Source organism: Candida oxycetoniae (genome assembly GCF_023343755.2).
Source record: "Candida oxycetoniae strain CBS 10844 chromosome Unknown scaffold15, whole genome shotgun sequence".
Classification (NCBI taxonomy): Eukaryota; Fungi; Ascomycota; class Pichiomycetes; order Serinales; family Debaryomycetaceae; genus Lodderomyces; species Lodderomyces oxycetoniae.
Window position 1 is genome coordinate 141,776 of NW_026055482.1, and position 13,652 is coordinate 155,427.

The 13,652-nt window shown below is 37.1% G+C and overlaps 6 protein-coding genes across 6 annotated transcripts; 2 read left to right on the top strand and 4 right to left on the bottom strand. All coding sequences in view use genetic code 12, as the record gives it.

The window, feature by feature from the left end:
* Positions 1–41: 41 nt before the first annotated feature.
* Positions 42–1,313, bottom strand: KGF56_004333 (uncharacterized protein; the record flags this gene model as incomplete). Its single annotated transcript, XM_049325762.1, has 1 exon — positions 42–1,313. One exon carries the CDS (start codon positions 1,311–1,313, stop codon positions 42–44), a length of 1,272 nt encoding a protein of 423 aa, XP_049178619.1.
* A 121-nt stretch (positions 1,314–1,434) lies between these two features.
* Positions 1,435–3,672, top strand: KGF56_004334 (pseudouridine-5'-phosphate glycosidase family protein; the record flags this gene model as incomplete). The annotated part of the gene is made up of 1 exon (XM_049325763.1): positions 1,435–3,672. The coding sequence occupies one exon, from the start codon at positions 1,435–1,437 to the stop codon at positions 3,670–3,672; it is 2,238 nt and encodes a 745-aa protein (XP_049178620.1).
* A 653-nt stretch (positions 3,673–4,325) lies between these two features.
* Positions 4,326–5,321, top strand: KGF56_004335 (uncharacterized protein; the record flags this gene model as incomplete). Its single annotated transcript, XM_049325764.1, has 1 exon — positions 4,326–5,321. One exon carries the CDS (start codon positions 4,326–4,328, stop codon positions 5,319–5,321), a length of 996 nt encoding a protein of 331 aa, XP_049178621.1.
* A 304-nt stretch (positions 5,322–5,625) lies between these two features.
* On the bottom strand, positions 5,626–6,717 carry SRB1 (mannose-1-phosphate guanylyltransferase; the record flags this gene model as incomplete). The annotated part of the gene is made up of 1 exon (XM_049325765.1): positions 5,626–6,717. One exon carries the CDS (start codon positions 6,715–6,717, stop codon positions 5,626–5,628), a length of 1,092 nt encoding a protein of 363 aa, XP_049178622.1.
* Positions 6,718–9,516: 2,799 nt separating this feature from the next.
* On the bottom strand, positions 9,517–11,163 carry VAN1 (Van1p; the record flags this gene model as incomplete). The annotated part of the gene is made up of 2 exons (XM_049325766.1): positions 9,517–11,005; positions 11,102–11,163. 2 exons carry the CDS (start codon positions 11,161–11,163, stop codon positions 9,517–9,519), a joined length of 1,551 nt encoding a protein of 516 aa, XP_049178623.1.
* Positions 11,164–11,577: 414 nt separating this feature from the next.
* On the bottom strand, positions 11,578–13,488 carry KGF56_004338 (phosphoribomutase; the record flags this gene model as incomplete). The annotated part of the gene is made up of 1 exon (XM_049325767.1): positions 11,578–13,488. One exon carries the CDS (start codon positions 13,486–13,488, stop codon positions 11,578–11,580), a length of 1,911 nt encoding a protein of 636 aa, XP_049178624.1.
* Between the last annotated feature and the right edge of the window lie 164 nt (positions 13,489–13,652).

Below are 13,652 nucleotides of genomic sequence, written 5' to 3' on the forward strand. Positions count from 1 at the left end.
AGACCTTGAAACAATATTTTTTTTTAAAAAAAGGGCATTTTTTAACTTGGTATATATGTACATAGATCCTCGAATTCGGATACCTTATCACACACCTTAGCCAATCCCTTCAAAGAAGTCAAATTAATCTCAATTTGCTCTTTTACCTTCTCAATTTGCTCGTTTACTTTCTCCTTTTGCTCGTTTACTTGCTCTATCTTGTGGTTTACTTTCTCCTTTTGCTCGTTTACTTGCTCTATTTTGTGGTTTCCTATTCTCTTTTCAAGGACAGCATAAGCACTGATCAAATCAAAGACAAATGTATAAACAAGAGGCGATTGAACTTGCAATATGTCATTTTCAACTTTCAAAGCTGTTTGAACCACTTCCGGTTTATCGAGCATCGCGTAATTAGTGATGATTTGATTCAAAATATAAAAAATCTTGGAAACACTAATAAGCACATCGATCCCAATACGATTGATACAGACCAGCAATTGCTGTAAAAGAAATATCATCGTTTTGGGATAATTGGTGACATAGGTCAATGAGGAAAGGATCGTAGCTATTGTATCAATATAGTTCAAGTTTGTCCCAAACTCATCATCGACTCGATATAGATTGGGAAGCGCAACTGTTAGCAACGGTAGAGACTCCGATTCCTCAGGTGTGACTGGAGGTATATGTACAAGACACTTTGCCAAACATTCTCTCAATTGAGGTACCAATTTTGGTGTCAATATCTTTAGCTGAGCCAATACTTTACAAGCCTGTATCTTCCCTTGGATATCGAATTGAAAGCAATCAATCAAGAGTAACAACACAAGTAGATTAATTTCAGCGTCGTCACCATCATCATTATGGTCTTTGTCGTCTTTTTTTTCCCCTCTCACATTCTTCTTATTCTTGGTAACTTCAATCAAAAACCATGCTTGAGCCAACGGCACAGGGTCGAATTTTTGATCTTGGAAAATAAGTCTCGGCCTTAATCCCAGTCGTCCTAAACCCAGCTTAACTTGGTTCTCAATTTTCCTCAAATTGGGCTTAAATTCCTGATTAACGTATTCCAGCAAATACGGTCGAAGATCATTTGCCTGTATGATTGAAGAGACTAATTGTGCATTCTCTAATGAACACCAATCAAGATTGGGATTGGAATGGAATGATAAGGCTACAACTATTTCATAATTAATGAAATGAAGTGATTTTATAGTTTGAAGATCCCGATAATACCGCTCTGCTGGTTGGTGCAAGCTCGTTAAGTTTGCCACAGCTTTCTCAATATCCTTCGAACCTTTGACCTCTGCAGCCTCTGCAACCTCTTCAACCAACATCTCCTATGAACCCTCTTCGCTTAACATGGGCGGGCTTCTCAGCAGAAAAAAGAAGAGGAAAGAGTTTCTTAGTTGAATTTTTCTTGTGATGAGATGGGGCTTTTTAACAAGGGGGGTTTCAATGAAGAGGAACGTTTTACGCATTGCAAAAGAAGTAAAAGATGCACTTAACTCCAAGAGACCAGTGGTATCGCTAGAGTCCACTATAATTTCCCACGGACTTCCATACCCGCAGAATATTAACATGGCTAATGAAGTTGAAGCGACCTTACGAGACTGCGGCGTTGTGCCAGCAACATGTGCTTTCCTCAATGGACAGCCACATATCGGTATGACGCAATCTGAATTGCTACAATTTGCCGAATCTTCGCAACTGGGTAAAGTGACTAAGGTGTCAAGAAGAGATATCGGCTATGTAATGGCCAACAAGTTGAACGGTGGTACTACAATTGCGCTGACAATGATTCTTTCGCATTATGCAGGAATAAAGTTTTTCGCAACCGGTGGATTAGGTGGTGTTCATCGAGATATGCCGGGAGAATTATCGATGGATATTTCGGCCGACTTGACTGAATTGGGACGAACTCCAGTGAGTGTGATATGCGCTGGTCCTAAGTCGATCTTGGATATTTCGAAAACATTGGAATTCCTAGAAACCCAGGGTGTTTTCGTTGGTACGTATAATGAGGATAATCGACCTTTGAATAAGTTAAAGATTCCCGGTTTTTACTGTCGAGAATCCAAAGTTTCCTCGCCATTTGGATTTAATACTTTTGAAGAAGCTGCCAAGATTGTGTTTAATCAGAATCTTTTGGGATTGCAAAGTGGCAATGTCTTTTGTATCCCTCCACCAAAGGAAACTGCATTAGATAATGATTTCATATCGAAAGTCATTGATCATGCAGATAAAGAAGCACGAGAAAGAGGAATATCGGGGAAGCAATTGACCCCCTTTTTATTAGGTCAAATTGCAGAAAGGACTAAAGGTAAATCTATTGCTTGTAATGTGAGTCTAGTCAAGAATAATGCGAAAGCAGCTGCTGAAATTGTAAAAGCATACCATAGGCTAGGTACGGTAAATCAATCAGTAAGTGCATATACGTCTAGTTCCTCAACAACAACAACAACAAGGAAGAATAATAGAAACAATCTTTTAGTTGTTGGGTCAGTTGCTCTTGATACTGCTGCTGCACTATCAACCAATTACAGAAAACACGATTCGAATATTGGCACAATCACAAATTCAGTAGGTGGTGTAGGCTACAACATTGCATTAGCAAGTAGCTACATCCACAACGATACCAAATTTATATCGAGAATCGGAAACGATTTTGCTGGTGAAACAATATCCAACTATCTTAAAAATCAACTATCATCTAGATTAACCATTGGTGATAAAAACACTGCCCAGTATGTAAGTATACATGACAATGATAAAGGAGATTTGAACATTGCATGTGCAGACATGTCGATCATTGAAGAGCCAAAGTTCCTGGAGCAAGTTATTGAAACAATTCAACAGGATAAACCCAAGATTGTGATTCTCGATTGTAACTTATCGGCACAACTGATGAACAATATAGTCCTGTATCTGAATCTGAATTTGGATCTGAATTCGAGTCTGAGTCTGTATCAACAACAATATATCATTGAGCCCACTTCACATGTAAAAGCTAAAAGAATAGGGGCTTTGGACTTGTCGGTTTTCCCTTACAATCAAGTCAAACTAGTAACCCCAACCATTGAGGAGCTCAAGAGTATATTTGAGTCAATGTCTCAACAAGGTAAATTCAATTGTTTAGAGAATTGGTTTCCTATTATTGATGCAATGAATATAGACTTCCAAATGAGAGAAAAGCTCATGAGATTTGATAGTAAGAATAAATTCAATTTTCAAAGCTCAGGTGTGTTTCAGCAATGTTTCCATTTACTACCTTATTTCCAAAACATTATTGTCAAATTGGGTTCTCGAGGCGTGTTACTTGTTAGTCTAGTGACAAACTTGCAAGACTTGAAAAGCATTCCAACAACATCCAAATATAAACCAATGATTACAATAACTAATGATGTTGACAGTAAAATTGGTATACTTATCGAATACTATCCCGCTCCAAAAGAGAATGAAAATTTGAAAATCGTGAATGTGACGGGGGCAGGCGATACATTAGTTGGGTTCCTAGCTGGTAAAATGGCTGAGTCCTTATCAAACAATGAACTCAGTGGTAATTGGTTAGATCATGAAATAAAATCAAGCGAACAAGTTTGGAAGAAGTGGGAAAATATTTACAAGGCACAATTAGCTAGCGGTATGACTTTGAAGTGCTTAAAATCCGTTAGTGAGGATATAGCAAAACTTTAGATTTCCAGAATCATATTCTCTTTTTTTTTTTTTTTTGTTTGTTTGTATGTTTGTTTGAAACATTATGATTAAAGTAGTACTTACTATAATTTTGGGTAACTCTACACACGGGTTTGATTAGTAGAATTTTGCATCTTCTTGTATATTTTTTCTCGCCTTTGTTTTTTTGGCATTTCCGCCTCTCAACTTTCAAAGTGTCGTCCGCCCTAGGTTTCGTCAACATTGTATTCTTCCGAAACTGTTTGCTTGTGTTGTCAAGTATCATTTAATCTGAATTTAATCATCAATGTATATGTGGAATCTCAATTTGCAATAGATTTTGCAACTTTTTTCAAAAGGTTGCAAAATATTTTGAGCAATATGCACGAGTTTTTGAATTCAATTTGTTTTCCCTTTTGGGCGAAAGTTATAGGCCCGTAGTATAAATTGATTTTTTTTTTTCTTTTTCTGGGAAATTTTATTCCATTTCCCCGACAGAAAAGCGGACGAAAAAAAAAGAGAGAGAGAGAGAAGATTTTCGGTCGTAAGCGCGCTTAGAGTTTACCGACAATCATCAGCAGTACCGTACCATTTTTTTTTTCTCAACCTACTTAAACAAATAAAAAGCCTCGAACCATAGGTTTTCAAAACGGCCCCCTTTGAAGAAAAAAAGGATGTTCAGAACATTAAGAACCAAACCATTGAGAGGGTTGTTTCCTGCAGTCGCACTAACGTCAACTCTAGCAGCAGCAGCAGCGTCGTATCACATCTACAATAGGAATACATTTTATACAAATGATATTATTACTGATTTTCGCAATAATGGAATTTTCAACTTACCATTTTCCAGTAAAAAGATTCTATTAGATTCCAGCATTGCAGCTAACGAGGTCAAAGTAGACGATTCAATTTCGCCATTCCCTACACGTATTCCCAAATCAAGCAACGTTTCCCAGAATTTTGCACTTTTGGGACACGGAGTTAGATCAGTTACTTTTGTAAGTTTCAAAGTTTATGGAATTGCAATATATATTGCAGAATCCGATATTCCTCAAGCTCGTGAGATTCTTAGGTCTTATGCGAAAGCACATCCTTCTCCTCCTTCACCAGCACCAACACCATCGGACACGGCATCTTCTCTAGTTCAATCAAGTTTAACTGAATCCCTTGCAAACCCCGTGCATTCAGAAGAAGTCGTATCATTGCTTTTATCCCATAATATCCGTTTCCTTCTTCGTTTGTCACCGGTGAGAAACACTGATTTTAACCATTTAAAAGATGGATTGATTAAAAGTATATTAGCTCATTCAACGATTAAAGAGGCCTCTGAAGAGAAGAAACAAGAGTTGAGCAAGGGACTAGATGAATTAAGAGATTGTTTTGGCAAGACTAGAGGGTCTGTTCCTAAGGACGATTTGTTAGTAATGGAACAATTACAAAATGGAGAATTGGCGATTGCTTACGTTGGACATAAGAAAAAGAAAGACAAAGATGGCAATGAGGAGAAGGAGAAGGATAAAAACAGCTTAATTGTCAGGAAAATGGGCATTGTTCATGAACCATTAGTTGCAAGAACATTATTATTGCTGTACCTTAGTGGGAAAAAACCACTTAGTGACTCTTTGAAAAAAAGTTGTATGGATGGATTAGTTGAGATTGGGGAAAAATAACTAAGATATTTGACTTCTTCTACTACTTTTTTTTCCTCCTCCTCCTCCTCCTCCTCCTCCTCTTTTAATACTTATATTTAATATGTAAATATGACATCAAATTCATCGCACATTTACAGATGCAGTCTTATTAAGAGAATGTTAATATATAAAAGCTGCTAAGTGTTGATGGAAAAAAAAAACTGTTGTCTCTCTTTTAAGTAATAATTTATAATAGCAGTATCATTAAAAAAACTACATGAACCTCTTTTTATTCTCTTTTTCTTCTTCTTCGTCCTCGTCTTCTTTTTTTCTTTTTCTAGCCTTACATGATAATTGATTCCTGTTCGACATTAGCAGAAATCGACTTATGTGGTAAGACTTTGGCACCGTTTACATAGATTTCATTCTTCACTTCAACATCGTCACCTAACACGGTAACACCTTCTGTTCTTGCCCATTTACCTATTCTTGAGTTCCATCCCACAATTGTGGATTTGACCCAAGCGTGATCTTTAACTTCAGAGTTTGCCAACAACACTGATCTTTGAATTCTTGCACCTTCACCAACCACTACATTTGGACCAATAGTAACATTTGGACCAATCAATGCCGAAGGATGAATCTTTGCCGTAGGGTCAATCAACACGTTACCGTCTTTATGCACGAATTTTTCATTTGATAACTTCTCTGGAGATTTCTTTGTTAATGAAGTCAAGTATAACACGGTACCACTAAGGAAGTCCTTTGGTTGACCGACATCCATCCAAAATCCATCCAAGTCAAATGAATAAAGTTGTTTTTGATCAACCAATAATGGAAAAGTTTCCTTTTCAATTGAAGTTGGTCTCATTTCAATCAAATCAATCACAGATGGGTTTAAGATGTATATACCAGCATTAATTCTATTACCAACAAATTCAACTGGTTTTTCTACAAATCGGTCAATCAAGTTGGGGGTGTCTCTATCATGGACAATAACACCATATTTGCTTGGTTCGTCAACTTTAGTAGCCACGATTGTACCTGCTGCACCATGTGCTTTATGGAACTCAGCCAATTCTTGGAATGGATATTCACAAATAATATCTGAATTCAAAACAAAAAATGGAGTATCGTCTTTTTTCAAAACTTTTTCAGCCAACTTCAAAGGTCCTGCGGTTCCCAAAGGTTCCTCTTCAACACTAAACGTAATTGACACACCATATTCTTCTTCATACTTTTTCAATGTCGAAACCATAACTTCTGGTCTATAGTTGACAGCCAAGACGATATCTGTTACCCCAGCGGCAGCCAATGCTTCAATCTGATGCAAAATCATTGGCCTATTACCAAACTCAACCAATGGTTTAGGTAAAGTCAAAGTTAATGGTCTCAACCTAGTACCATAACCACCTACTAAAATTAACCCTTTCATTATATGCTAAAGAAATAAAGAAAATAAACCGTGCGCTGTGATGGGAAGGGGTGGGGGAAGAGAAAAAAAAACTGTTCTTAATAACCAACTTTTTGTTAGCCCGCCTCTTATAACAGTTCTCAGTATTTGTCTCTTTTGAAAGTCGAAAAAATTAAGCTCTTTCAAATAGTGTTGTTTTTTTTTTGATTGTTTTTTTTTTTTTCGACTACGAGATCGATCTTTATATAAAAACAGAAAATATAAAAAGATTATAATATTCTCACTTTACACTACCGCCTCTTTAGTGTGTACGGTTTTTTTGAGACACGACATCTCTTCAGGGGGTTTAAGTGCTACCGTGTGCAATTCGGTTAACACGCACGCCTGATGGATACGCGGATTAATAAACAGACGACTTTAATGCGACACTATCGAGCAGTGCGACACTATCGAGCAGAGCGAAATAGTGGAGGACACTGACTACACCGGCACTGACTACACCGGCACTGACTACACTGACACTGACTACATCGACACTGACTACATCGACACTGAATACAACACTGACTACAACACTGACTACAACACTGGCTACAACACTGGCTACAACACTGGCTAAAACACTGGCTACAACACTGGCTAAAACACTGACTCGTGTGTTTTCCACCTATGTACCGATACATGCCATACAAGAAGCGAGCACTTTATAGCTTGTTGCAACACTGTCTCGCTCTGCTCGACAGTGTCGACTTTTGTTGGCGTTTATTGTCAATTTTTTAGAAAAAAAAATAGAAAAAAACGCTCACGTAGAAAGAAATAAATAATTTCTTATGTGTCGACTCTCTTTTTATCAACACGTACTTCCTTTTTTTTTTTGTTGTTGTTGTTGTTGTGCCGTGGTGCATATAACCAGTACATAAGGCATTAGTTGTAAAAGTAAGGCTAAAAGAATTTACTTTTGCAAAATCGGTCGTGCAAAAAATAGTTAAGCAGTGTTTAAGAAATTATTGTAGTGTAGATTGACTACTAGGCTAAACAAAGAGCTTGTATTATTCCGATGACATGACATGATATTTTGCAAGAGGTACCAACATAAAATGGTACCTGTTTTTATTACCACTTTACTTTTTGTTTTATTGATATTACTATGCAATTATCTTACATCCAAAACGCTTTTCTCTTCAAAAGAATGTGGTGATGTGATCCGACACTAGCTCTCATCGACTACACCGACATTGACTACACCGACATTGACTGTCCCTGCTTTTAATAGATCAATGTGCAACCAAACTCGTGTGTAAGAGTGCAGGTGGAGTGCAGGCGGGGAGCAGTGAAGAGAATGCAAATTGTCAATGCACAGGGGTAAAAGCTTAGAGCACGTTTCTCAACCCAAAAAAAACAACTAATCTTTCCCGTTTCATTTCTTTTTATTGTAAAGTAATAACAATTTGAATTTGAAATTTGCTTTTTATTTCCTGAAAAAGCGCCATTTTTTCATAGCCTGGCCACCATACCATTGGACTACACTGTAGGTAACAAATTAGCACACCATTGGACTACCCACTGTAGGTAACAAATTAGCACACCATTGGACTACACTGTAGGTAACAAATTAGCACAACATTATTACAGTAGACCCAAAAATAAGCTAGCCACACAATACTTTTCTATAGTTCACAGCTTGTTTGTCGTGGGGGGTTACACGCGTCTAATTCTCTACTTCCATTTCTCTCTATTTTCTTTCCTTTTTTTTTGTGCTGAGTTGCCAATTTTCTTTAGTGCAACTATTAATTCAAGATTCGTAGTTGCGAATAGGTAATTTTTCCTCCTACTCTAATTGATGCAACTACTACAAACTGGGAAGGAGGTTTCAAGGAAAAAATCTCAAAAAAATAAAAAAAAAGGAGGATTTCAGGGAAGGAGATTTTAAGATTCAATTGATCTGCAGCTTTTAACAAGATCTTATCACCCCATCATCATATCATCTTATCATCTTACCACCTCATCATCTTACCACCTCATCATTTTCTATGTGCAAAAAGTTGTAATTCTAAAGTCTCTTGTTTGTAACTTGTTTGACCTTCTTCTGATTACAGACAGTTATAAATTTAAATAGACAATTTACGTAATCTACTAAACCCATTAGCTGTCACCGACAGTGTCTAGTCCTTTTTTTTTGTAGAAAATTTGGCTGCAAAATGAATCAAAAAAAAGTTTACATAAACACACATTGAATCGACACTATCGAGCAGAGCGAGACAGTGGGGCACATTGACTAGTTACGACACTATATCGCTAATGAGTGAAAGCGACTTACCACCTCTATAATTCTTTCCTTATTAAATAAGGTCTAGCTCCCCATTAAGTGTCGCTCAATAGTGTCACTAGTCAATGCTGCTCCACTATCTCGCTTGGCTCGATAGTGGAGTGTCAATAGTGTTACCTGGTTGTATAATAACAATAATATTGCATTAACAAATGAAATAATTTTCGTGCCATTTGGCATACTCGGCGTATTAAATTTGAAAAATGCCCTATTTTTCAAAGTTACTAGAGTTCGAATATCGCTTAATGACATAAAAATAAATATGTTTTTTCTTCTAATGTGATGATTAACTATGGATGCGTGAACAATCTCTGAACGTAAAATATATAAACTATATATTTTGCATGGATTAAAAAACCCTGCCTTCCTACTGATATACTAGAAAAAACCAGACCTATTCTTTTACCACTGTAGGTTCTCTCTTCCCTCAGTTCAATCTTTATTTTCTATTCTACAAAACTCGTTCTCTATTTTTTTTTAACTCGTTCTCTACGTTAATTCTTTTGCTTTCTTCTTCGACTTCTTTCTAATTTGGAAATCTTTTGTAAATCATCCTCACTGGGTTCGTAAATATGCCATATTGTGTAATGAGGTAATCCACCAACCTTGAACCCCATAGTTTTTGCCATTTTACCGAATGCCTCAGTTTCAGCATGATTCAAAAATGTAAATGCTGGGAAATGAACTCCTTGTTTAAATATTTTGGCTCTGGCCAATATCGAAACCCCTCCAACACCATCTAGGTCAACAATTTCTCGCGGATCCCCATTTGGATCTCTGATGTATGCCAAATGGGCACGCCAGGTGGGATATTCTGCATACCCTTCAACTATAACATCATCTTCATCTAATGTCTTGGCCAAATCCAATGCTGCATCGGACTCGATCCATGAATTCAAATCGTATGGCTGCTCATTACCTAAAAATGTAGGCAATGGGCGCCATACATTGGGCACCATTACATCATAATCGTGCAGCATCAATTCTTCAATAACATTCCCGGGACACGTTTCAATATCGACATCTCTCCAGTACACCCATGAATGATCGGCTTTCAAGGCACTGGATGTAAGCCAATTTCTAGCTCGTCCCATCAATTTTCTTCTTATCCCTTGAACCTTAACTGCATGACGATCACTAAATCCTTGCCCTATATTCTGACCAAAATCCTTTTTGAAAATCGTGACGGACCTAAATGGAGTTCGGTACCCCTTATGATGCTCTGGATTACTATATGCCTTTTTCACACTTTCCATATATAATGGTTCCATATAAGATTGATACAAATCATTAGACCCCTTAACCTTAGCACCACGTTTCAGTTCCTCTTCCAGTTTCAATAAATCAATTAAAGTGCCATTTTGAAGAGCAACAGAGTATCTGAAAACAGTTTCCAATGTGGTATCATCCGGTGAACAATCAGAGACTAAAAATGCTATATCTATCAACAGGTGATCATATGTCAAATTCATCAAGTTGTAAAAAGCCATTGGTAAAACATGCTCAGCATTTCTCAAGGGCATCAAAAATAAAACAACATCACCTTGTTGATTACCATTTGGGGAACCTTGGTAATCGTTCAAGTCAAAATACTCCACAACGCTTTGATTCGGGTCGTCGTCGTCAAAAGTGCCGCTGATGCTACCGCTGGTGCTGCCGCTGGTTCTACCGCTGCCGTTGTCAACTGCACCGCCTTCCAGTTGTTGCTTCTCCACACCATCTTTTGTCACCTGGTAAACTTCATGATCCTGATCATTCAAATCCTTTTCCTGTTGCTGTCGCTGAAATTCCAAATCATGTTGCATATCTTCATTCACAACATCCTGCTTCTTCTTTTGTTGTAGAAAGTTCGGCAGATTCGGACTCGGTGAAAGAATAATTTTGACATACAAGGTATAAACTACTAACACCACAACCAACGCATAAAACACCCTTTTGAACAATATTCGATTAGAATGTTTCTTTGGCGATAACTTGTTGAATCTTGAAAAGTTAGTACTTATGAAAAAAAAAAAAAAATAAAACCCCAAAAAAAACAACCGTGTATATGGAAAAGCACCAAATAAGTAAAACACATACATAGGAAGATCAGACTTCTTTTGAGAGCCGTATAGTTCAGGCGTCAAAGTGCGAAATGACATGGCTCCCGTTGTATCAATTGGTAATGGGGCCTCAGGCTAAATATGAACGTTGTTGGTGGCACTCAAAGCAATTCTCTACTAGAAATGAACTTACTTCCTTTCTCCAAAGTATATAAATTTTTTTTTTATTTTTTTTTTATTTATTTATTCGAAATGAAACAGGCTAATAAGATATTATTTGGTAGCACAATGAAGAAATAGTAATATTGACTAAACTGGTAATGATTTTACGAAACAGATAGATTGTATTGATTAGAGAGAGAGATAGAGAGAGAGAGATATAGAGAGAGAGAGAGAGATAGAGAGAGAGAGAACAGAAGGCTAAAAAAGAGTATAACCAAAAGAAAAGGAACGTATTCTTTATTTTTATTTCTTCCCTTTCTTTTTTCTTTCTACTTTCTACTTTCTACTTTTTCATGGCTTTATCTCTTGCAACTTGTAAAAATCAGGTTTAAACCAATTTGCTTTTAACGTCTCCCAGCACTTGTCTGCAATACTTGTTGCATCTGCTTCGCTTTTTGTTGAAGTACCCTCGATATATACTTTCAATTTGGGCTCGGTACCTGAACCTCTACAAGTGAACCTTACAGATAACTTTGCATCTTTCTCCATAATTCCATCGAAAACAGGTTCAAGCACACCAGTAATCATTTGTGATTTTGCATCCACCAATAAGGTAGGTTTATGATCGTTAGTACAAGAGTCATAACCTACCGTCAAATCTCTCCAATAAACCACTTTGAAATCTCCAATTTGCTGGGGAAAGTTTTGCCCCTTGTACGATTTTCTAATCTCTCCAAACACTCTATCCGTAACCTCCAAATCTTTTATTCGATAGTATCCATTTAAATCTTTAAACCATCCATATTTCTTATACCCATCTTCTAATTTATCAAAGACATCAATTTCCCCGCTTGAGAACCACTGTTGAAACAATTGCAAAAAGACAACTGCTGCAGAAACTCCATCTTTGTCATGCACTATATTAAACATAAACCCAATCGCTTCTTCAAATGCAAATGGTACAAAAAATCCTTCCTTCTCCATATCTATCGCTTTGTTTCCAATCCATTTGAAACCAGTTAAAGTATCAGCATAATGAAATCCATCCTTTTCAGCCATGGCTTTCAAAATCTGCGACGAAACGGTCGAATTTAACATGCATACTTTGGATAAATCGTTTTCACTGCTGCCAATATTCTCAAGGACATACATTGCAAATAAAAACCCAATCTCATTACCAGTGAGTTGTTTGAACTCACCATTTTTGTTTTCAGCTGCAACACTGAACCTATCGGCATCAGGATCATTAGCTAAAACTAATTTATACCCCAATTTTTTGGCAGTGGCAATAGCTAAATCTAATGCTCCTTTCTCCTCAGGATTGGGGAAGCTGACAGTGGGGAATGCAGGATCAGGGACTGCCTGCTTAGACACAACCTCATATTTATCAATATCAAAGAGCTGTAAACATTTCTCAAATATCTCCAAACCAACTCCGTGCATGGGCGTGTATACAAAATTAAAGCCAAGATTCTTATCCGTATCCTTAACTAACTTACTCTTCACCAGATCAACATATTTTTTTACAATCTCTTCTCTTGATGGCTTTAGTTGTCCATTTTTCAAACCTTGCGACATATTCCCCGTTACATCCCAAACATTCTCACTCCATGGTTTCAAGTTCGCGTTGATCGACTCGGAGATTTCATGATCAATAGGAGGAATGATTTGACATCCGTTCGAATAATACACTTTGTAGCCATTGTCCATTGCTGGGTTATGTGATGCAGTTATCATAACTCCACCCGAAGCATGTAATTGGTTAATTGCAAATGGTACAATTGGCGTATGAACATAACCTCTATCTGCTGCTGCTGCTGCTCCATCACTATTGTTTGGAAAGTCCCCCTTGGACAATCTCAAGGACTCCAAAGAGAGATTTTTAGCTGATCCCAAATAGTAAACAGTTATGCCCTTGATTAACGCCACACTTGCTAAAAGCTCAGCATACCTTTGTGAATGATATCTGTGATCATACCCAATCACAATAGACGGATTGTCAAACTTTGTACAAAGAAACTGAACTAATCCCTGAGAGGCTTGCAACACGGTTACATCGTTCATATGAGCAAAACCAGATTCCATAGAGGATCTCAATCCAGCAGTACCAAAAGTAATTCGTGGATAAAGCTTTCGTACTAGCTTCTCATAATCTTGTTCTTGCTGTAATTGTTGGATTTCGGCCCTTGTTTGGGGATTAGGATCAATTGATAGCCAATCTTGTACTAAATTGTCCAATTGTGCCCTACTAACAGTGTTCATCTATAGATATATATGTATATATGTATATGAGATGATTCCATCAAAATTCGGTTTCACTATAGTAATTCTTCTCTCGTATAGTTTTTTTTTTTTCGCAACTATTTATTTATAAGCAAAGAGTTTATACCAGCAAATGTATATATACATAAGAAATACCACAGAGT